The sequence below is a fragment of the Neoarius graeffei genome, chromosome 15 (assembly GCF_027579695.1).
Source record: "Neoarius graeffei isolate fNeoGra1 chromosome 15, fNeoGra1.pri, whole genome shotgun sequence".
Classification (NCBI taxonomy): domain Eukaryota; kingdom Metazoa; phylum Chordata; class Actinopteri; order Siluriformes; family Ariidae; genus Neoarius; species Neoarius graeffei.
In genome coordinates this window covers 42,322,296-42,348,351 of record NC_083583.1, presented here as the reverse complement: position 1 = coordinate 42,348,351, position 26,056 = coordinate 42,322,296, and the positions used below count along the sequence as shown (strand labels likewise).

Sequence of the window (26,056 nt, the reverse complement as noted above, 5' to 3'; positions counted from 1 at the left end):
TTGATAACTGCCATGTTTAACCTTTTCTAACACTTAACCTTTTGTAACTCCCTGAAATTGCTCTATTTTTCGAGACATACTCGCTATTTTGCTCAATTAGGGGTCCAAGCACCAAAGGTTGGGGCATGGTTGGAATGTGGTCACTGGGCATGGGCACTGAAAGTAGGTGAACTTAGTTTAAATCAGTTTTATTTTAATTTTTTTCTCAAGAACCAAAAGTCCTTTTGAGATGGAATTTGGTGTGCTGCATTGTTCTGCTAACCTGTCACTGAATTTTTAATCGTTATTTAATTACTTGAAAAACATGGACTTTAGCCAATCAGATTTCAGTAGACACCTCACACAACTACCACTGAAATATCAACACCTGATAAATTCTCTTCATCGATGGTCTCTTTATTGTTCTTTGTATCTTGACATGAACTGGCCACTGGGGGGTACTATTTGCAAAGAGTGTTTGCACCTCATAAATCGTAGCTTGCAGCTATATTTCCGTTTTGCTTTTGTTTTTTTTATGCCCCATTGTTGCCACACTGCTTCTCTTCACAATTTGCCTTTTACCTTGAATGGTAATAGTACAGGTAAGGAATACATACATGCAACAGCAACACTGCAGCCAGGAAGGACTGGCCTTGGCAATATCCAATCTCATCGTCATGCACAGAGTAAGCCTGGAGAGAAAAAACCTTGTTAGTTCACATCATTTTAAAATAAGCATTTTCAGGGTGACAGCTACAACATGCAAACCTTTCATGTAAGAAATATTAATTACTTTTTTAAACCTGTTTTCTCCTCCAATTTGGGCTTCTGCTAATTCTTAACCACTACTAAACTCTCCCCTATCAACCAGGGACCGTGAAGGCTAGTAAATGCTTCCTGTGAGACATGTAAAATCACCTTTTCAAACTGCTGCTTATTCTATGTCAAAGGCTCACAGACGTCCATGACTGGCTCGTGTCGCTCCGAGTAACACGATCCCTCCCACTCAGAGAGCAAGGCCTATTTTGCTTTCTTGGACTACTTTCCATGGGTGGCTGTATCATCAGGATTCAAACTTACCATCTCTCCAAAACAGGGTGAACTTTTTTGTTGCACCACTTAGGAATCCAGTTCATTACTGTTTTAATCAGGTATTGCTGATTTAACATCAGCAAACAGAACCTTTACCTTCAATTTTGTCTTTTTTTTCCTTCTTAAGGATGTCATACACAATACTGATGTAACAGGTTGTACCAGTGCTGTCTAATCCACAATGAGCCAGTGTGGCTGCAGGTTTTCATTCCAACCAAACAGGAGTCACACCTGATTCCAGCTGTTTAGTCAGTTGGCCTTGAGTCAAATATCAGCAGTGTTCCAGCTAGCTTTCCAAGAGAGCAATAACGTTAATCGATAATTAATATTACTCCAGGATATTAATGTCAGATTAGATCTAGTCTAACACATTAATGTTAATGTTAGTGACTAGATTTTCTATAGATCTACTGGTCCTAACTTTTTGACTGAATTTGTTTAAGACTACAACTTCTAGATCTACTTACTGTCTGGATAACAAAAATGCTCAGTTCTCTAAGCCCCTTGCAGCTTTAACCAATTCTTTTATCTTTCGTGCGTTTGTAGGCATCGCTGCATTTTACATTTGTGTTTACCTTGCTTCACTGACTCGTTATTGTGTATGAACAAAATATTTGCAAGGGCACAAAATCAATCTGAACAGAATAATTAAAAAATATATATAACATAATAATAATAATAATAATAATAATAATAATAAAATCTCCTCAAATAATCCAGGTTCTCCACAAGACTTGAAAGTTGAGCTTCAGTAAGCTCAATTCATTCACAGGCATCAAAAATTATCGCATTGAAATTTCAAAGGAGAAAAAGTGATAACTCATGATTTTGTTGTGACTTTTCCTCAAGCATTTCCGAAATGGTTATGTACTTCTGTTGCATCATTGCGATTGTAAAAAAGCAAGATACTAGAAGTATTTTAGTACCAAACTTATAAGTACAAAAACAAAAAAATAGTAAAAAACACTCAAAACTAATTTTATTAGTGACCTGGATGTGTTGTGCACATCACTGAATCCCGCCAAAACCACAGGGTCTCAAGAGTTTTATTTTTGCCGCTAACATATCTTGAAAATTTGTGAAGAAAAACTGAAACGGTCATGAATATTTTCCGTAAATTGTGTTGGCAAATACAGTTCTGCCTCACTTGGGATCACCGCCTTAACATGGTGGGGCAGTTTGCGTATCCCAATGACCCCTAGAGCTATGTCGGCTGGAGCGCCATGCTCCTCGTAGGGCCGCCATGCCGTATTGGTCGAAGGGTAGGGACCAGACGAAGAGTGATTTCCCCCTCCCGGCTGTCTTGTCGTAGTAAGCCTGAAAAAATCCAGAGTGGAGCCCCTAAGGCAGTTGGACGATGTACTGCATCCCCTTCCAACAACTCCTGCAGCCGAGCCAGTACCAAACTGTATTGGTTCACCCTTTCCTTTGAATTATATCAGCAACGCCGAGAGGGGAATCTTGATGTGTGGGCAGCCCAATATTTCCATAACCTTGCCCAGGCAACATAGCAGACGTGGAGAGGACACTCCATTGATGTCGCAAGATATCGGCAAAACACGGGATGTGGCAGTTACCGGTGATAAGCTTCTATCCAATTGGCGCAGGAACGAAGCACCAGGAGTCACTTCTGACAGTGGGAGTAGTCATTGCATCTCATTGAACAGCTACCACCCGCCTCAAGCTGGGCAGTCCCCAGCCAGCAAGGTGCTGTTCTGCCATGGCCTGCCTGCTCCAGTGGGTGCGTGGGGCTTAGAACAACCCTTGACAAGCAGGCTGCAAATCCGCACCAGACAACAATGAAAAGATATAAGAAGACTCCAGCTCTTCGCTTCGCAAGGTGGAATGTTCATACTACAACCCCGATTCCAAAAAAGTTGGGACAAAGTACAAATCGTAAATAAAAACAGAATGCAATAATTTACAAATCTCAAAAACTGATATTGTATTCACAATAGAACATAGACAACATATCAAATGTCGAAAGTGAGACATTTTGAAATTTCATGCCAAATATTGGCTCATTTGAAATTTCATGACAGCAACACATCTCAAAAAAGTTGGGACAGAGGCAATAAGAGGCTGGAAAAGTTCAAGGTACAAAAAAGGAACAGCTGGAGGACCAAATTGCAACTCATTAGGTCAATTTGCAATAGGTCATTAACATGACTGGGCATAAAAAGAGCATCTTGGAGTGCCAGCGGCTCTCAGAAGTAAAGATGGGAAGAGAATCACCAATCCCCCTAATTCTGCGCTGACAAATAGTGGAGCAATATCAGAAAGGAGTTCGACAGTGTAAAATTGCAAAGAGTTTGAACATATCATCTACAGTGCATATCATCATCAAAAGATTCAGAGAATCTGGAAGAATCTCTGTGCGTAAGGGTCAAGGCCGGAAAACCATACTGGGTGCTCGTGATCTTCGGGCCCTTAGACGGCACTGCATCACATACAGGCATGCTTCTGTATTGGAAATCACAAAATGGGCTCAGGAATATTTCCAGAGAACATTTTCTGTGAACACAATTCACCGTGCCATCCGCCGTTGCCAGCTAAAACTCGATAGTTCAAAGAAGAAGCCGTATCTAAACATGATCCAGAAGCTCAGACGTCTTCTCTGGGCCAAGGCTCATTTAAAATGGACTGTGGCAAAGTGGAAAACTGTTCTGTGGTCAGACGAATCAAAATTTGACGTTCTTTATGGAAATCAGGGACGCTGTGTCATTCGGACTAAAGAGGAGAAGGACGACCCAAGTTGTTATCAGCGCTCAGTTCAGAAGCCTGCATCTCTGATGGTATGGGGTTGCATTAGTGCGTGTGGCATGGGCAGCTTACACATCTGGAAAGACACCATCAATGCTGAAAGGTATATCCAGGTTCTAGAGCAACATATGCTCCCATCCAGACGACGTCTCTTTCAGGGAAGACCTTGCATTTTCCAACATGACAATGCCAAACCACATACTGCATCAATTACAGCATCATGGCTACGTAGAAGAAGGGTCCGGGTACTGAGCTGGCCAGCCTGCAGTCCAGATCTTTCACCCATAGAAAACATTTAACGCATCATAAAACGGAAGATACGACAAAAAAAGACCTAAGACAGTTGAGCAACTAGAATCCTATATTAGACAAGAATGGGTTAACATTCCTATCCCTAAACTTGAGCAACTTGTCTCCTCAGTCCCCAGACGTTTACAGACTGTTGTAAAGAGAAAAGGGGATGTCTCACAGTGGTAAACATGGCTTTGTCCCAACTTTTTTGAGATGTGTTGTCATGAAATTTAAAAATCACCTAATTTTTCTCTTTAAATGATACATTTTCTCAGTTTAAACATTTGATATGTCATCTATGTTCTATTCTGAATAAAATATGGAATTTTGAAACTTCCACATCACTGCATTCCGTTTTTACTTACAATTTGTACTTTGTCCCAACTTTTTTGGAATCGGGGCTGTATGTCCCAGGAGCTGACTGAAGACCTTCAGCACATAAACGACGCATACAAGACTGCCATCATCGACGGGAAGCTGGCACGACAGAACATCAACATCGCGTGCCTGCAAGAAACCCGCCTCCCTGATAGTGGTTCCATCAGAGAGTCCAGCTACATCGTCTTTTGGCAAGGTCTGCCACCAGATCAGCCAAGGCATCACGGTGTTGGCTTCGCTATGAAGAACCCAGTTACTGCCTCTATTGAAAGTCCATCCGGTGGTACAGACAGAATCCTCACACTTCGCATGTCCACATCGTCAGGCCCTGTAACCATCATCAGTGCTTATGCTCCGACCCTCTACTCAACTCCAGAGGCCAAAGATCAGTTTTATGAAGCACTAGATGCTGCCATATCCAGGATACCCACTGCTGAAAGCTTATTTCTCCTAGGCGACTTCAATGCCTGGGTGGGAGTAGACGGTCAATCTTGGCCTGCGTGCTTAGGTGTCCATGGCATTGGCAAGATTAATGAAAATGGGCAGTGATTACTCAAACTGTGCTCCTTCCGTAGCCTGTGTCTCACCAACACTTATTTCAAGGGCAAGGAGATCCACAAGACTTCCTGGCGCCATCCCCGGTCCCACCATGGGCACCAGCTAGATCTGGTCATCACTAGGAGGCGCGACCTATGCAAATGTCCTCCTCACCCGCGCTCATCACAGCGCCGATTACAACACAGACCCTTCCCTTGTTGCCAGCAAAGTGAAGCTGAGGCCAAAGATGATCCATCATGTCAAAATCAAGGACCTAGCTCGCATCAACACCTGCTGCATCGACAATACTGTGAAAAAGCAGAAGTTTATAGATTCTTTCAACACAACTATGGAGAACACCACTGTCAGCGATGTCGCTGTTGATTCTAAGTGGTCTAAGCTCCACGACGCCATCTATAGCTTGGCTCTTACAGTATATGGGCAAAAGGAGCGCAGAAATGTGGACTGGTATGCAGCTTCTTGGCAAGTTATGCAACCAGTAACTGAAGCGAAATCACTGCTGGCCTACAAACAAAGCCCCTGCCCCACCATATGCGATGCTCTCAAGGCTGCACGGAGTGTTGCACAGCAGACTGCATGCCGCTGCACAAATGACTACTGGCTTAGGTTGTGTTGTAAAACTGAGACAGCAGCTGCAAACAGGAATGCACGGGGAATGTACGAGGGCATCAAAGCAGAGATAGGTCCTATGCCCACTAAAACCACCCCCCCTTAAGTCTAAAGAATGGGAATATCATCACAGACCCACGCAAGCAACTTCAATGATGGGTTGAGCACTACCTTGAGCTGTACAGCACACACATGGTCACTGATACTGCCCTATCTTCCCTACCAAACTTCACAGTCATGAAGGAACTTGACCAACTGCCAACTATGGATGAGCTCAGTAAAGCTATCAACCATCTCACTAGCGGGAAGGCTGCAGGGAACGATGGCATTCCACCTGAAGTACTGAAGTCTGGTATGCCGACCCTATTGCCATACCTCTATGAGCTGCTATGTCTCTGCTGGGAGGAGGGCTGCATCCCACAAGACATGTGTGATTCACTTCTTGTCACCCTCTACAAGAACAAAGGTGACCACGGCGACTGCAACAACTTCCACGGAATCACACTCCTTGTCATCGTCGGGAAAGAATGTGCTCGTCATCCTGGGATGCCTGCAACCTCTTGCTATGCGTGTCTATCCAGAGTCACAATGTGGGTTTAGAGATCTACAATGGATATGATGATCGCACTACGCCAGCTTCAGGAGAAATGCCAGGAACAGCAGCAGTCTCTCTACATTGCCTTCATCGACCTTACGAAGGCCTTTAATCTAGTCAGTAGAAGTGGTCTTTTTGCAATCCTCAAGAAAATTGTCTGTCCCCCGAAACTTTACAACATGGTTACATCTTTCCACGATGACATGCGAAGCACAGTCCGCTTCAATGGAGCAACTTCTGATTCATTCCCAGTGAGCAGCGGAGTAAGGCAGGGCTGTGTTCTGGCACCAACTCTCTTCGGGATATTCTTCTCTACGCGCCTCGATTTCACATTTGGTGACTGTGACAAGAGCATCTATATCTGCACCAGAACAGACGGTAGGCTTTTTAACCTTGCCAGGCTCCGCACTAAGATGAAAGTTAAGGAGGTCCTCATTCGTGAGCTGTTTGCTGACGACACAGCACTGCTCTCACACCGAGGCTGGCCTCCAACTTCAACGATGGTGGATTGCTTCTCCTACGCCTGTAAAGAGTTCGGGCTAATGATTAGCATCAAGAAGACTAACATTCTTGCGCAGAGTGCTGACTCCCCTCCAGCCATAGTCACTGATGACAGCTACGTAGAGGCAGTCGACAGCTTTACATATCTGGGTTCAATGATCACCAGTTCAGCATCCAAGGAGAGGGAAGTCGGTGCAAGAATCGGTAAAGCCACAGGTGTCATGGCAAGACTGAACAAGAGAGTTTGGTCCAACCGCCAGTTATCTTCAAACACCAAACTTCGCATGTACCAAGCTTGTGTTCTTTCCATTCTACTGTATGGCAAGTGAGTCTTGGGCACCATATGCCAGACAAGAAAAACGGCTTAACAGCTTCCATCTCCGCTGCCTCAGGCGCATCCAAAACATCTCTTGGCAGGACAGACTGACCAACACAGAGGTTCTCGAATGTGCTGGCATTCCAAGCATCAACACTCTTCTGATCCAAAGCCGTCTCAGGTGGCTAGGACACGGGCACCGTATGGACTCGGGGCGCATTCCCAAGGATATCTTGTACGGGGAATTGCGCGAAGGGACTCATCCTGTTGGAAGACTTCACCTCTGCTTCAAGGATGTGTGCAAAAGGGACCTGAAATTGGTGGGTATCAACCCTAATACCTGGGAGAACATCGCGGCCTCACGAGAGTCTTGGAGGGCTTGTGTGAGAAACGGCTTGCAGAAAGCTGAAAGGGACAGGAACGAGCATCTCAAAACGAAAAGAGCCGATCGTAAAGCGAGAGCAACATCCTCAAGAGCTCCATCTGAATTTGTTTGTGCCACATGCGTGAGAGACTGCCACTCCAGAGTCGGCCTATTCAGCCACTCTACAAAGTGCAACAGCACCTAGTGCTACGCCATCATCCCCTAAGACCAGTGGTTATGTTAGACTTTTTCATTGTCCGTCATTTTGACGGACAGGGTCGTAAAAATTCCGTCATTGTCCATTATTATCTGTCATTTTATTTTAACTTTTAAATGACAATGTATATAGGCTATAAATGCTATATATTTAATGACTTGTGTTTTCATGGACTCATTTTCATTTAAAAATTAATTCACAGAACAAGCTTGTATTATTTAATCATTTATGTATTTATGATGCAAAAAGATGAACAGAGATTCTGACGTTCGGTCACTTGTGAACCCATTTTCCCTCCGCTAAAACCATTGCGGCTGTTGTGCCTTAACGGGCATATGAACAATGTTATTTTACAACGTAGCAAGACAATTGCAGTTAAAATATGAACAGTCCACTACAACGATTTAAGTGACAATCTAATTTGACCTGTTTGCGTGAGCTCAAACCTTCCTTCTGGCCCGCATGGATTTAAATTGGGAGCTCGCTTGTGCATAATCAAAGTCGTCAATGGAGACTGCTGCCGAGGCAATTGTCATTAAATTTTGCGTCTTTGCCTCGGACAGACGACTTCTCATTGACGTTTTAATTTTATTCTGAAGGCTGAACCCGCGCTCTGCTGCGACACTGGAGACTGGAATAACCAGCGCCACTTCAGCCAAAGTTCTGAAGTCGGGAAACATTTCTCCCAGGGAAGTGATCAGAAGCCGGCAAGAGCCTCTGAAAGTTGGATTTCCCGACCCTGCTAGTACTCTCTTCATAGGGAGGAAATCCTGCAGCATGCGGTCTTTCTGCACCAGTGGTGCAGCTGCACCCCGCGTCTCGGCTCGGCGGAGCCTGGAACCTGACACGGAAGGTCTTAAATAAAACGAAGTTATGTTTAAATGTTAGTTTGTCTACCCGTGCTCTCATTAAAATGATAGTTTAGCAGATATTCGAGCAGTGATGTTTCTAAGCTTCCTAAGCTTGCTGGGGAAGAATACAATAAATCGACATTTTTCTCATTTTAAAAACAAGAAAACAACTAGCCTAAATGAGCGCTATTGTACAGGCAGGGAAACGACACACACAACCCAATGCATCTCTTTTTTTAATAGCAAAAATAACGCGTCTTCTGCAGAGAAGGGAAACATTAATACATCTCACTGTGCTAGTGGTTAGAGAAGTCAGAGCGCAGTCAGGAGCGCGATGGGGGGGGGACAGCCTTGCGCAGTGGCTACAATGTATACATGAGTAGCCTATGCACTGAACATCAAGACTGCCGCAACGTCGGCTCAGATTGAAAGTGACGGCAGTGATATGTATACTGTATGTAAGAAAACTCTGCCACAACTTGCCAATCATTTCAATTGTGTTTCATTATGTTTTATTATTGTTATTATTAGGCTATTATTGTTATTGGTAATGGTAACGGTAAACATCCGTCAAAATGACCGACGGCCTTCAGATTTTTCCGTCATAGCTAAAAAAAATCCGTCAATGACGGACAATTGTCGGTTAACGCGACCTATGCCTAAGACGAACGGAAAAAGATGTTACCAAATAATTCTTTTTTTTTTTTTAATTGCAAGGAGCTCTGCTAATAAGACAGAGCATGACCTACACTAATAGCGTGCTGTGATTGGTCAGCATGTGTTAATTTCACTGGAAATCGGCAACATTCATTACTCAGAAAGCGCACACTTTGTTTCTGTGGCAGAACGTATGTCAAGGGCACTTCTATGTAGGGTACATATACATTTGGGCATGGTGTTAGTATTTGAGGGCAGGGAGCAAGTTCTGGAGGGCAGGGCATGACGCCCTGGTAAAATAAACTGGCTGGAACACTGATCAGGCATGGCTTCTGCTTGTTTTCACAACAAAAATGGCATCATATTAGAATTGACACATTAATAAAAAGCTGCGATTTGAATTACAGCCAGAACCATCGTCAGAGCTGCTGTTATAGAATATTTATACCTTCTGATCAATGAAAAAACAAAACAAAAAACAAACCCTCAACAACTCTGTGGGATTTACAAATGCAAATTTGAACCATCTGGCTAAAAAGAAAAGCAATAAAGACCTGTTATGTAAATATCACCTAAAAGAAATCTGGAAGAAATCAAAGCTGGACAGTTAGAGCTTGTAGATTAATGCTGTGCTATTTCTGTTCTACAAGAAAGCCTCCACCATTATTATGGCTCACCTTACAGATCTTGTAGAGCGAATCTTGGCCGTCACCATCCGAGTCCTTGAAGTAGTCATGAGCGGGGAAGGTGCGATGGATGTCTCTGGTAATAACACCTTCCTGTGGTGAGTCCTGGAGGTCACATCACAAAACCAAAAACAGAGAAAGGACATGTTGTAATGCAGTTGCCTGGTGGCTTCATCCTTGTAAGACTACAGCTGAAAATAGCAGTCTACAATAGGCTAATTGGTGGGTGGGGATGATGCCAAGTCTACACTGAGATTTACAGCACTTTCACGCCTGTAAATATAAGCGCAAGCAGTTATTAACAGGGTCTAATAACTTTTCACCACAGTGAGGACAATGCAGAGTAATTAAATGTATGACCACTGTCCTCTGCACAGAAGCAAGTTGCTACTGTATTTCCTCTCCATAAACTTATCTAATTATGACTCGATTTATTCTGCAGGAGAATGACAGCTGTAAATATAAACTATAAAAATCTGTACAATGTATGGAAAAGAAGTCAGCCAGAGGAAAGCGTTTAAATGAGACTCCACACGACTACTAAAAATCACCACAAGGTGTCAATACATGCAATGTACAGATAGTTTACAAAACTACTTTTCCTCCTTACAGCTGTTTGCTGCATTGCACTTGACAGCAGAAAGAGTCAGGCTGATACGTTTGTAGTCAATAAAACAAAAGTGAAAAGCAGAAAGTCCCTGAGAAAGAGAATAAACATTTAATCCTGAAGTGTTTACACAGCTCAGACTGATGGAGAGAGAACTTTTCGTTTCACTGTGCTGAGCGTTTGATAGATAAATGACAAAGCGTACACAGTGTTTACTTTCAATGCATTCAGAAATCACTTGAAGACCTTGAGAATTCACTGTCAGCACATTGGTACAGTATGCAAAAAAGATCAGGGTTATTCACAATAACTAGAGTTTTTACTTGGTTGTGTGATGTTTTCATTTTATATGAAACGAAATTTCAGATCAGCCCAAAAAACAACTGGGCATGCTGCTGAAAGCAAACCAGAATAAAAGAAGGAATGAAGTGGCCATAACCTTAGAATCCAGTAGCTTTACCAAGCTCAGAAGCTTGAGCCTTGTGACACATAATGGCTATCAAACTGATGTGCATCACTGACTACATACCAGTAAATTTCAACTTAGCACATGATCAAGCTCTATCCAAATAAGCCACCAAATTATCTGAATGAAACCATGCCAATGTAATGAGTATTAATAGTGGAACTGGGATATGATGTAATATTGATATTGTGATCTGACCTGTGTGTTACCAACAACCCTGCCACAGTCAAAGTAACTGAGATGACTCAACTCCCTCCACCCTACACCCATTCTGATATTTGATGTCAAAATTAAATGAAGCTTTTGACCACTATCTGCATGATTTTATGCAGTGTACTGCTGCCACACTGGCTGACTGGATAACTGCATGAATAAGCAGATGTACAGGTTATTGACTGAACATTATTACACGTGTCATGATTCAGTTCACTCTTCTGGGGGCCTTTTTGTGATCGAGCCTGCCAGAACTTTGTCAAAGTACACATCCATGCACAAATTACACTCTTTAGGATCTTATTAAATCAGAGCCTCGGCTGACAGTTTATTAGGTATAACAATCTCATCTCATTATCTCTAGCCGCTTTATCCTGTTCTACAGGGTCGCAGGCAAGCTGGAGCCTATCCCAGCTGACTACGGGCGAAAGGCGGGGTACACCCTGGACAAGTCGCCAGGTCATCACAGGGCTGACACAGACACAGACAACCATTCACACTCACATTCACACCTACGGTCAATTTAGAGTCACCAGTTAACCTAACCTGCATGTCTTTGGACTGTGGGGGAAACCGGAGCACCCGGAGGAAACCCACGCAGACACGGGGAGAACATGCAAACTCCGCACAGAAAGGCCCTCGCCGGCCACGGGGCTCGAACCCAGACCTTCTTGCTGTGAGGCGACAGCGCTAACCACTACACCACTGTGCCGCCCCCGGTATAACAATCTAATAAATAATAAGCCAACAGGTTTTTCTACAGGTGAGCATGTTTAATATCTGTTATCCCAGTGGACAAACTTCAAGGTATGCAAGATTCGCAGTCCTGAGTCTCGTTATTCAAATGCTTATGTAATTATTTATTACACAATACATTACAGAAGGGTTTCCATATACCAAGGACACAGGAAGGCATATTGAAATTCCTGATATATATTATAAAAATGTAACATTGTAAAGGACTATAATGATGCATGTATATGCACGTTATAAACAAGAACACAAATTAATGACAATTTGTGCTATTACAGAAGGAGCCAATCATAAAAAGAAGGCTTGAGGAGACAGTGTTTGAATGACGCATTTCTGAAATGGACATTGAGATAGACTTTTTGAAGCATGTCGGTTCTGGGTGTTTGGGAGCGGTTCAAGTGTGGAGCTCCTCGAGAGAAAACTGCCCTAAAGTGCTTCCTGGACAGAATGAGCTTCTGGAAGGCACACACTGTAGAGCTGCAGATAAAAGGCTTCAGCTCTGACAGATGCATTTCTCTCCTTCTCTCTCTTTCTCGCTCACTGTGAGCATAACAGACACATAGCGGTCACAAGCAATTTGTTAGTTTGAGAATAAAGCACTAGGGCCGAAGCCTTGGAATGAATACAATTCAATAGCATGCATGAATGTAACATCTATTTACTGCGAAATATCAGCAGAGAAATGCAGCTGCTTTTGACACTTCTGAAACAGTATTACAGCACAACTGCTCAGAGATGGAAATGGATGGCAAGTGCTTTGCTAAAATAGCTTTCAAAAAAGCACCATCAATTGTCATCACGGTCATCATTCTCTCTGATCTGTTTGTGTTGAAGTTTATAATCACTCAAGAGTATTCATCAGTAGTAAGCAGTCTTGAAGCCACATTACATTTTCTTAGCTACTATGAGGGTTTTCCCAGAGAACTTCTGAGGTTTTTGGAATTTTGAGGGTTTTTTTGGATTAAAGATAAAATCTTACTTAAGCATTTCTTATAATATTCTACCTAAATGCACTGCAAAAAATGATATCTTAGCAAGTGAAAATATCTTGAAAATAGTTGAAACGATCTAGCATTTCCTATTAGAATGCAAGACAACAATTCTGAGATTATTAAACCTAGTTCTAGATTGCAACCAACTTATTCCAAGATGTCAAATCAAGTAAAAATATCTGTCCATGCAGCAAGATAATTTCACTAGCAGTCTGTGGTGTTTTTCAGACTGTAGCTCTCATGAAATGTTCTATATAAGGTGCCATAGAATGGAAATCTGCATTTACCTTGGCATAGCTAAAAAAAAAGGAGAGTTCAGTACATTGACATACCATGAACCTCAAACTCTGCTGTCTCCTCTTTCAAATATAAATCACGTGTATGCAAAATAGGGTGGTAAAACAGGCCGATTCTAAAATCCTGGTGTGTTTCGTAACAGTCCAGACTTGTGAATAATCACACCCCAAAATTTGCATATACTAGCCCACATTCAAGTCTAAAGGCTGTCATTACCATGAGTCTGCACAGCCGAATCAACAGTTCCTCAGGCATTGCGAAGAGTTGCTTTATGCTAAAATGTGATTTAAATTACTACTTTTATCAGAAAATATCTTGCTCTGAGATCAAGATTGGAAAAAGACCAGGTAAAGTTTTTTTGTCTAGCTTGGGCGAGTCTGTGCCTATTGTAATGTCAGATTCCTGGCCTTGGCTGACAGGAAGAGAACCTGACATGGTCTTCTGCTATTTTTACCCATCTGTCTCAAGGTTTGACAAGAGGTGCATTCTGAGCTGCATTTCTGCTCAGCACAGTTGTAAAGAGTGGTTATTTGAATGATTATAACCTTCTCATCAGTCCTCAGACAGCAAGGTATTTCTGCATGTAGAACTTCTGCCCACTGGATTTTCTTTTTCCTTCTTTTTTTGTACCATTTGGTGTCAACTCTAGAGTGTTGTGAGTGAAAATCCCCCTTTTTCTGATATTTGATGTGAACTTTTACTGAAGCTCTTGCCCTGTATCTATGGGATTTCATGCACTGCACATGCAGTTCCATATAACTGGCTGACTGGATAATTACCAAAATGAACAGATGTACAGATGCCCCTAATACAGGGAATGGGGAATGTAAGTCAGTGGTCAAGTGTGACCATCATATATATGATATACCTTAGATCTAGGAAACCTACAAACCTACCACTTGATTCAGAAAACAGCGCCGTTACCATCAAACTACTGAAAAAGATAGTTAAACTAGTAATGCCAGTACCTGTAGCAAAGCTACTGCTTAACACTGCTAACCAGCTTGACTCTCTGAGGAAACAGGGAGTCGGTAGGAATGGTGGGGTTTGGTGTTGGATGTATGGACTGTGCAGATAGAAACATGATTTTAATCATGTGACAGACAACAACTACCAAGTACAATAGCGATGCATTAGAGATTTACCTCACACACAAGCACACAAACCCTCACTTCACACAAACAAGCAGCTCTGTCTCTCTCACAACTGTATCGTGTTGGTGTTACTGTGGTAAATTCATTCACTGGACTGATTTTTTCATAGCATGTGCAACATATACTGTATGTTGCACCATACAGCCCTGTAGTGAGTTTGCCATTCTTCACAATACCTGCAAAACTGTAAGTTTCAGCTGTGCAGGTCCATGATAGATAATTAAATAGACAGACAGATACTTTATTGACCCCTAAGGAAATTTAGGACGGAGCTACTGGTGTGGTGGCCACTGGCGCCGGAAGCAGAAGTAATAGTGCCTGGGCTAGAAAGCTGGTTAGTGTATGCAAATGTTGGGTCATGAATACTGATGAGTCTGGACTGTTACAAAACACCAGGATTTTGGAATTGGCCCATTTTACTGCCCTCTTTTACATATGCATTATTTGTATTCGAAAGAGGAGACAACAGTGTTTGAGACTCATGGTATGTCAGGTCCATGTACTGAACTCCTCATCTATGCAAAGGTAAATATACATATTCCATTCTATGCACTTTTAATGCATCTGTGAATAAAGAATGGGCCTCCCAATCTCATACTCAACCAGATCACATATTCAGCAAATCATGTTCACGTTAAAAACACACTCGGACACCTACGTTAGACCACAGTGCCATCATCAATTGACCACCTCAAACTTCCAGGCGTCATTTAACACCAGATATGGATGGCCGAAATCTCTTTGACGGGGCGAGTTATGAACAGTTTGATTCAATTAATGGCACATGTCACTGCAAATCTAAAGTGTCATTTATCAACTGACTCCAGAGAGGAAGACAGGCAGTATTTCTTCTCTCACCTGTACCGTTTCATTTCAAGTCCTTATGCTTCACTATTTAGCTTTATCAAAGAGCAGTCAGCTGAACAAGGAAGTGGACGGGATAATCGAGAAGTGAGTGATTTATTAGTGAACAAATTTTAATTGAAAAACAAAGGAGCAGTATTGTCTTAGCCACAGTGTACTGTATTGGACTATGATCATCACAACGCATTGCTCTGAGAAAGAGTTCCATTATAGAGTACTCAAACCTTTACTGTTACATTATCACTGTTTAATGCAGTGTATTTAAGTTAGAGTTTGCATTTTTTAAACATGATTCTAGCCCATGCAATGCATCTGGAAATGTAGAATCTAGAAATTAGATCCATCCACAGCTGTAACAGAACTGCTCGTCTCTGCTACTTTTCATAAAAATCCGTGCATTATAGTTAATTTAACTTAATACAGCTAATTTTAGCAGAGGGTGAGGTCAGCTGTGGGAAAGGGGAAAGTTTGTTTTCATTTTTTTTATCCAATTAATTTCATCTTTATAAAGGATGTATATATTTAAAAAAATATATATAATGTTAATACATGAGTTGTTAATATTACAATCCCGATTCCAAAAAAGTTGGGACAAAGTACAAATTGTAAATAAAAACGGAATGCAATGATGTGGAAGTTTTAAAATTCCATATTTTATTCAGAATAGAACATAGATGACATATCAAATGTTTAAACTGAGAAAATGTATCATTTAAAGAGAAAAATTAGGTGATTTTAAATTTCATGACAACACCACATCTCAAAAAAGTTGGGACAAGGCCATGTTTACCACTGTGAGACATCCCCTTTTCTCTTTACAACAGTCTGTAAACGTCTGGGGACTGAGGAGACAAGTTGCTCAAGTTTAGGGATAGGAATGTTAACCCATTCTTGTCTAATATAGGATTCTAGTTGCTCAACTGTCTTAGGTCTTTTTTGTCGTATCTTCCATTTTATGATGCGCCAAATGTTTTCTATGGGTGAAAGATCTGGACTGCAGGCTGGCCAGTTCAGTACCCGGACCCTTCTTCTACGCAGCCATGATGCTGTAATTGATGCAGTATGTGGTTTGGCATTGTCATGTTGGAAAATGCAAGGTCTTCCCTGAAAGAGACGTCGTCTGGATGGGAGCACATGTTGCTCTAGAACATGGATATACCTTTCAGCATTGATGGTGTCTTTCCAGATGTGTAAGCTGCCCATGCCACACGCACTAATGCAACCCCATACCATCAGAGATGCAGGCTTCTGAACTGAGCGCTGAGAACAACTTGGGTCGTCCTTCTCCTCTTTAGTCCGAATGACACGGCGTCCCTGATTTCCATAAAGAACTTCAAATTTTGATTCGTCTGACCACAGAACAGTTTTCCACAGTCCATTTTAAATGAGCCTTAGCCCAGAGAAGACGTCTGTGCTTCTGGATCATGTTTAGATACGGCTTCTTCTTTGAACTATCGAGTTTTAGCTGGCAACGGCGGATGGCACGGTGAATTGTGTTCACAGATAAAGTTCTCTGGAAATATTCCTGAGCCCATTTTGTGATTTCCAATACAGAAGCATGTCTGTATGTGATGCAGTGCCGTCTAAGGGCCCGAAGATCACGGGCACCCAGTATGGTTTTCCGGCCTTGACCCTTACGCACAGAGATTCTTCCAGATTCTCTGAATCTTTTGATGATATTATGCACTGTGGATGACATGTTCAAACTCTTTGCAATTTTACACTGTCGAACTCCTTTCTGATATTGCTCCACTATTTGTCGGTGCAGAATTAGGGGGGTTGGTGATCCTCTTCCCATCTTTACTTCTGAGAGCCGCTGCCACTCCAAGATGCTCTTTTTATACCCAGTCATGTTAATGACCTATTGCCAATTGACCTAATGAGTTGCAATTTGGTCCTCCAGCTGTTCCTTTTTTGTACCCTGAACTTTTCCAGCCTCTTATTGCCCCTGTCCCAACTTTTTTGAGATGTGTTGCTGTCATGAAATTTCAAATGAGCCAATATTTGGCATGAAATTTCAAAATGTCTCACTTTCGACATTTGATATGTTGTCTATGTTCTATTGTGAATACAATATCAGTTTTTGAGATTTGTAAATTATTGCATTCTGTTTTTATTTACAATTTGTACTTTGTCCCAACTTTTTTGGAATCGGGGTTGTAATATGATTACAGCTTCTGACAGACACTACTGAATCAGCTTTTCAAAACGACTGCTTGTTCTGAGGCCATTTTAAATTAGAATTTTCTCTTTTTTTTAAATGAGAAAATGTGAAAGAAAAAAGGACATGGTGGTCAGAAAGGTTTACACTATAATTTTATCTACATCTTTATGATAAATTTATCACCTTGAGAGCTTATGGTCACAACAAATAACAGCAGACTTGAAAAGCCAAACCTATTTGTGTGTTTAATCTTCCATGCAGTTCCTTTAACAGAAGGGTCACAAAAAGACCTGAGCTGATGCAGTGAGAAGAGAAGGCAGAAAATGGAAAAAGGCATAGGCGGTAAAAGGTGAAGGGGAGGAAGCAAAGCAAAGTAAGCAGCAGAACAAAGTCTGCTGCCTTCAATAGGATTCTACTGTGAGGGACAAAGAGCAGGCAGATGGCGGTGGACATCTCCCACTTCACCCGTGGGCTTTTGCTGCCACTCGGAAAATTAGAGACGCTTAGTGGTCTATAAAAAGCCTCCCTTGCTGCTAAGAAACCGTGTCTGAGCAATGCAGCTTTGACTGTCAGTTCTGTTTCATTCCAGTTTGAAACAGTGATACGATCAACCTCAGATAACGCTGACCAGAGGTCAGATTAAACGATAACCCTCGACACAGAATACTCTCATTCAGAATCAATGAACTAGATAAAAGGTTTCGAACTCCAGTCAAGGTGGCCACTACAAAAACACAAGATGATTGAAAAACCTTGATTATTTTAGCCATGAAGGGTTTTAAACACAAATTAGTTCTACTTACTCAACCAGTAGTGACAATGAGAATCCTACTTAGAAATTAAAGGTCAAGCAGGAGTAATAAACTAGCCATCACTTGGTTAAATAATATATGAAGTAGAAGTGTAGATTGGTTTTGTTTTATATACAGTAATGAGAAAAAGAAAGTCCACCCTCGTTCACAATTATGTTATTTATTTATCAGGGCTTAAATAACAACTCTCTGGTTCCCAAAAGTAAACCAACATTCAGAAACCGGGTGTGAAAAATTAAGTACACTCTTTCTACTTCCAGCATTGTTAAGGAAATAATTAGTGGCCAGGTGTTACAAATGAAAAGCACAAGATTAGTTAATAAATCAAGAAGAGTGACTACCTCTATAAAAGCAACGCTCTTGGTGGTTTAGTGTTCTGAAGCATTCAGGTGTCTGTCTACATCATACCAAGAACAAAAGAACATCAGCCATGACCTCAGAGAAGCAATTGTTACTGCTCATCATTTTGGGAAGGGTTATAAGGCCATCTCCAAACAAACTGAAATTCACCATTTTACAGGGAGAAAGACTGTTTCCAAATGGAGAGCCTTCAAGACTGTCGCTAATCTTCCCAACAAATTCAGTCCAAGGTCAGACTGTTTAATGCTTAGAGATGTAAAGAAAAACCCAAGATCTACATCATGTGACCTACAGGCCTCTGCAAGCACATTGCATGTTTATGACAGCACAAGAAATAAAGACTGAACAAGTATGGCTTAGGTTTGCAAAACGGTATCTAAACAAACTCCAAAAGTTCTAGAACAATATCCTTTTAAGTGATGAGACCAAGGGGGAGATGTTTAGTCATCATGTACAGTACCATATTTGAGGAAAAGCAAAAAAACAGTGCATCACCACAAACTCCTCAAACGAACTGTCAAGCATGGTAGTGGAGGAGTGATATGAATTTGGAGTGGCTAATCATCCTTCCTTGAAGCTGAATAGCTGAATTATGAGAGACGCAGCTCAACATGGCAGAGTCGAAGGCATACAAAGGTGCCGCTGGCAGCCCCCATACTACTCATGTCTGACCATGGAACACAGCTCAGATATTCACACCTATGGGCAATTTAGGCCCTGTCCACACGGCAACGGATTCAGGTGAATCCGATACAATTTTTTATCGTTTCGGCCTGGCGTCCACACGGCACCGGCGTTTTGGGTGCCCCAAAACGTAATCTTTTGAGAACGGGTTCCAGAGTGGAAAGATCTGGCAACGTTGCCGTTGCGAAGTCGTCTGGATGAGTAGAACGGATTTGTTTACGATGACGTCACAACCACATGACTGTGAGTGCTTCACGCCGGGTAGAAGTGTAACAAACTCGATGCGAGTTGTCAACAAATCCTATAACTTGGTTCATGAAACGCGCTTACAAAATATTTTCACTGTGAATATTTATTGTGTAATGGTGCAAAGTGAGTGAGTGAGTGAGAGAGAGAGAGAGAGAGAGAGAGAGAGAGAGAGAGAGAGAGTCAATCCCGCCAGCAAAAATAGGGAAAAAAAGGAGCGATCTCACCTCTTCAGATGTTGGTTTAAGTCCTACAATACATTCCTCAAAAAGGGCGTAGAACAACAAATTAATCCATCAACGTGTAGCATTCAATTTATTCCGGACCATTAAAGACGCTGCCTTCCGCGTAGAATCATGCGTCATCCTCGCCGCCATATTGGATGGGTCAAAGCGGAGAATAAAGATACCTCATTCATGTGCTGCGTTTAACTGTACCAACAGGTTTGCCGTCCAAACGAGATCACATGGGATTACCTTTCACAGGTGAGACTGGAAAAATACTTTTCATTGTATTTGGTCATTATAATGTAATTTTACGAATAATAGTTTATGCGCATGTGTCCTTACTACTTCTATTGTTCTGGTGTCTCCGAAGGGACCGTCTTACAGCGCCCCCTAGAGGTGTGGCATGTGTATTGCATCGTTTTCAGCAAGCGTTGCGTTGCCATATGGACCTGATATTTTACTGATCGTTGCCCATATGGACGAGATATTTTTTTAAATAACATCTCGTTGCCGTTGTCGTGTGGATGTAGCCTTAGAGTAGCCAGTTAACCTAACTGCATGTCTTTGGACTGTGGGGGAAACCAGAGTACCTGGAGGAAACCTACGCAGACACGGGGAGAACATGCAAACTCCACACAGAAAGGCCCCCGTCGGCCACAGGGCTCAAACCCAGAACCTTCTTGCTGTGAGGCGATAGTGCTAACCACTGCACCACCGTGCTGACCAACACCTAATTTTAGGGTTTGGGCTTGTTTTGTATCCAGAGGGCCTGGGAAACTTGCAGTCATTGAGACAATGATGAATTCCACTTTATACCAGAATATTCTAGAGAAAAATGGTGAGGCCATCTGTCCAGAAGTTTAAGCTGGATCAAAATTGGGTCATCCAACAGGAAAATGTACACCAGCAAATCAACATCTAAATGGCTAAAGAAGAAAAAAAAAATTAGGTGTTGGAATGGCCAAATCAACATCCAGACCTCAACTCCACTGAGATACTATGGGAGAACTATGCATAAACAAGGTCCCTCAAACATCAATAAACTGAAACAAGGAAACAAGGGTGGGCCAAAATTTCTCCAAAACGATGTGAGAGACTGATAAACTCCTGCAGAAAATGTTTACTTCAAGCTATGGTGTCTAAAGGTTACTGAATTATAGGGTGTACTTATTTTCCCCCACATTATTTCTGAATTTTGGTTTACTTTTTGGGAAAAATGACTACATACTGAAATATGTTGTGGTGGTGTTTTTGTTGTTGTCACCCAAGTTTACTTGTTTGTTTATAGAACCTGTTGAGGACCACACAAGTGATTTAGGCCCTTTAAATAAAAACACAGAACTGACGGAGGGTGTACTTTCTTTTTCTGTAGTTGTATGATAATGTCTAATAATAGCTGAGCCACAGTGCCTAGTGCACACTAGGATTGTTACAGCTTGAAATTTATGGTATGATAACAAAATATCACTTTATTTACTGATTAAAATGCATTTCCATGTGTTTAATCTACCATGCAGTTCCTTTAACAGAACAGTCTATATAATGCTGATCGAGTTCCCTCTTTTCTAAGCTTCAAAATGGCTTGCTTTTCTCTCATAGACAGCTCTCTGGTCTTCATGTTGGTTTATCCTTTTTCACAATAAATGCAGCCTTAACAGGTGAAACCCAGGGCTCAAACCAAGAACAGACATTGTGTTATTAACTGCTGAATCAATCAATCAAACAGGGCACACCTAGGCAACAAGAAATACCTGTCAATCGCATGTTCCAATACATTTGATCACTTGAAAAAATAGGTGAGTTCAAACAAAAGGTGCCATGTTCTATGCTGTTTAACCCACTGAGATGTACGGTAAATATCAGGAAATGAAAGCTGAAATTCGGATGATCCATCATATTCATCTTTTAATCTTAAACCCAAAAGTGTCTAGGTATATACAGTACTGTGAACAGAGATACTTCTGTAAAATTATATTATGCTGCATTTAACTTACCTTGAAAGTAGGAAGGAGATGCTTGGAATTATATAATTTTTAGGCTCTGGGCATTTGGGCTACAAACTGGAGGCAAAAAAACATTGATACCTTAAGGTTTGTCTTTTGTTAGCAACAAACTAGCCAGTAAAACCATAATGAGCCTCTGATGAGTGACCGCATATTTTCATCCTAATACAGTGTTTCCCCTACCATTATATTGTGGAGCTGTACCCCCCGAAAGCCCCTCCACACATGTTTTAAAGTCCGGAAAAAAAAAAAAACTAAAAAAAAAACAGGCATGCAGGCACTAGGACCACACAGAAAGAGCATGTAAATGATTTTATTCAAACAATTGCTAGCAAGGCGGCACGGTGGTGTAGTGGTTAGCGCTGTCGCCTCACAGCAAGAAGGTCCTGGGTTCGAGGCGAGGGCCTTTCTGTGCGGAGTTTGCATGTTCTCCCCGTGTCCTTTCCTCCGGGTGCTCCGGTTTCCCCCACAGTCCAAAGACATGCAGGTTAGGTTAACTGGTGACTCTAAATTGACCGTAGGTGTGAATGAGAGTGTGAATGGTTGTCTGTGTCTATGTGTCAGCCCTGTGATGACCTGGCGACTTGTCCAGGGTGTACCCCGCCTTTCGCCCGTAGTCAGCTGGGATAGGCTCCAGCTTGCCTGCGACCCTGTAGAACGATAAAGCGGCTAGAGATAATGAGATGAGATGAATTGCTAGCAATGTCAGAACCTCCCAAGCAGCAAAAGATGGAGGACATGCAACATTTATAAAAAAAAGTGTAACGTCTTCACATACTCTAGTCTATATTACATTAGTTAACATTATGTAGCAAATATTCAGAGTGAGATCATGTTGGAATATGAGATCACTTTGTAAACATCTTCAAGTTAGCTAGTCATAGAAAATAACTTGTTTTTTTTAAATGTTCTTTCAAATGAGCAGTCAGTCTATAACTATTTCTTCACTCAACACATAAATCAAAGTAGTGACAGGCAGTGGAGAGATGAGTGAAAAATTACAGAAAGAAGAAATGAGCTCTCTGACTTTTATAATTCTAAATCAATTAGAACTATAAATGGTTCATATGCCATTTTAATCTCTAAAAAACTACAGTATAACACTTTCATTCATGAAAGTATTTTTATTTGGAAATTTGTGTCTGTAGCTCAGCACAGAAGGTAAAAATTGTTCTAATTATTGTTCTAAAATAATAAATGTGAAGACTTAAATATGACTCCTTTAACTGTTTGTTCAGGTCCAAATGCTCTGTAATAGGAGCCGTGGGGAGGGGCCCTGCAGGTGACCATCCTCATGCCCCCCCAAACAGTAAACTTGGGGGAAACACTGCAATAGGATGAAAAATTGTGAAGTTGGAAGTTTGAAATTACAAGTTATGACCTTTAGTTGAATGCAACATTACATCAGGATTACACCTTCCCCTGTAAAATTATGAAGATGAAACAAAGAGTGGCTGCAAGAGAAAGCAAAGAGAAAACAAAACAAAAAAAAAAAGAAAATGCATTTTAATCTGGATTTTCAAAGAGGTAACAGTCCAATCATACACCTGTGAAACCCTGGCCTGAAAAAAACTGTAATGCACAACTGAATTTATACATTCTTGCTTTAATATAGACATTGTATAAAAAAAAGTATACATTATTTCACATTGCTTATTGCTTATGTAAGGCTTGTGAGTTGTCAGTGGATTGTTTGCTGTTGGACTATACAGTGAATTGGAAAGCCACCATCATTCCCTCTCATATTACAATTTCTATCTGGTTTTACACACAAGACAGCATGCAGATTATGTTTTCAGGATTCAGAAAAACCACTGCACTGGGAGTGTTAATCAAACATGTCCATACCCACACACAAACACATTTACCCCATTAATTTCCCCATGTCACAAATTAATGGCACTATAAAAACACACACACACACACACACACACACACACACACACACACACACACACACACACACACACAATTAGTTAGGCTAATACACAGCTGATGGCCGTGTTAAGGGCTGCATTAGCCCCTCATCATCTCACTAGATGTGTAGTGTGCAGTCAAGCAGAGGAGTCCACGGGCAGCACTTAGAATGGACTACGTGCTGTAGTAGGGTCTCTAATAACAGATTAGTTCACAGGCAGCATTATCCAGCAGTTGTGAGGCACGAGTTGGTGACTTGTACATATGGCAACGCAACGCTTGCTGAAAACGATGCAATACACATGCCACACCTCTAGGGGCGCTGTAAGACGGTCCCTTCGGAGACACCAGAACAATAGAAGTAGTAAGGACGCATGCGCATAAACTATTATGCGCAAGACTTCATATTAGCCACAAAGTCAGAAAAATCTGTTCGTAAAATTACATTATAATGACCAAACACAATGAAAAGTATTTTTCCAGTCTCACCTGTGAAAGGTAATCCCATGTGATCTCGTTTGGACGGCAAACCTGTTGGTACAGTTAAACGCAGCACATGAATGAGGCATCTTTATTCTCCGCTTTGACCCATCCAATATGGCGGCGAGGATGACGCATGATTCTATGCGGAAGATGGCGTCTTTAATGGTCCGGAATAAATTGAATGCTACACGTTGATGGATTAATTTGTTCTTCTACACCCTTTTTGAGGAATGTATTGTAGGACTTAAACCAACATCTGAAGAGGTGAGATCGCTCCTTTTTTTCCCTATTTTTGCTGGTGGGATTGACTCTGCCCTAAGAACTATTCTCTCTCTCTCTCTCACTTTGCACCATTACACAACAAATATTCACAGTTAAAATATTTTGTAAGCGCGTTTCATGAACCAAGTTATAGGATTTGTTGACAACTCGCATCGAGTTCGTTACACTTCTACCCGGCGTGAAGCACATGTGGTTGTGACGTCCTCGTAAACAAATCCGTTTTACTCATCCAGACGACTTCGCAACGGCGCCGTTGCCAGATCTTTCCACTCTGGAACCCGTTCTCAAAAGATTTCGTTTTGGGGCACCCAAAACGCCGGTGCTGTGTGGACGCCAGGCCGAAACGATAAACAATTTTATTGGATTCACCTGAATCCGTTGCCGTGTGGACAGGGCCTTATTTAGAGTGACTGATGACAAAGTGCACAGTCTGAAGCCATGAAGCTGCCACAAGAATACATTAGGGATGATGGGGGTGGGACTGTACAAAAAAATTTACATTCAGACATTAGCAGTAGCACATTACTACGCATACCACAGGCACAGAAAGTGAAAATAAAAAGTGAGAAAAAACGAGAAAGTGAGCCACTACCCTGGATTATCAAAAAAAATTTGCCTTTACACAACGTGTCTTTACGTATCAATCATTTTATTATTCATTAATTCGTTTATTTATTTACAACCCCAAATCAGAAAAAGTTGGGAAGGTATGGAAAATGCAAATTAAAAAAAAAAAAAAAGAAAGCAGTGATTTCTAAATTTACTTTGACTTATACTTCACTGCAGACAGAATGAACCCAAGATATTTCATGTTTTGTCTGGTCAACTTCATCTCAATTGTTAATATACATCCATTCCTCCGTTTCAAACCTGCAATATAATCCAAAAAGTTGGGATTTAATGCATGGTCTACACCAGAGTTGTGCAGTCTACTCTGTGTGGCTCCTGCTTGGTTGAAACAAAAACCTGCCTCCATACCAGTACTTTGTGTATAAACACCCTTTCATATACGAAGCCCGTTAGTGTAAGAGGTCAAATCAACATGCAATAGATACATTTTCACTTCATCTTCCATCAGGGAATGATACTGGATTATTGGGTATTCTCACCTGACTGTATTTAATGGAATGCTAAAGAGCACGAACATCAGTGAGACGTGCAAAACATGCGAGGCCAGATATGACATAAGTCACGTGGTGGCAAGACCATTGTTGTGGAAAACCCAAGTTGAGACATCAGCTAGTTAGTAACACAACACCAGATGAGCCGCATTATGTATCGATTGAGTGTTCTCTTCCAGTTTTGAAACATTTTGTTCAAGCAAAGGCTATTTATAACATTTTTGCTTATATATGCTGAGGTTTTCTTTGCTTGTTGTTTTGAGTTTGCTGCCATTTGCTTAGCATTGAGGTGGTAGGTGTAGTTCAACTGCAGTATCACCACATCATTTACCGTACATCACCGCCAGACGTCACCATCGGTCATGACATCCACACGTAAAGCTGGAGCCATGACAAAAGATTACTGTAAATGTTACTAGATCACCAGGGGATAGATTAAAGTTTTGACTTTGCTGTTTTGCTCCTATTCCCACTTGACCCCATTACAGCATAAGAACAGAAAATATATGTGGTTTACAGTGCGAGTGGTGTACAAAATGGGACACTTCTTATCT

The 26,056-nt window shown here is 41.5% G+C and overlaps 1 protein-coding gene across 8 annotated transcripts in view; it reads right to left on the bottom strand.

The window, feature by feature from the left end:
• The window catches only part of rabgap1l (RAB GTPase activating protein 1-like), a 219,520-nt gene that overhangs the window by 57,523 nt on the left and 135,941 nt on the right, over positions 1-26,056 (bottom strand). For all 8 annotated transcript variants that reach the window (XR_009656688.1, XM_060941348.1, XM_060941347.1 and 5 more), the window contains 2 exons: positions 9,849-9,962; positions 597-671 (listed from right to left, as the gene is read on the bottom strand). Coding sequence is in view for 7 of the 8 variants with exons in the window: in XM_060941348.1 (XP_060797331.1) it covers positions 597-671; positions 9,849-9,962 (189 nt within the window). In the remaining variant the exon portion in view is untranslated. The remainder of the gene's footprint in view (positions 1-596; positions 672-9,848; positions 9,963-26,056) is intronic.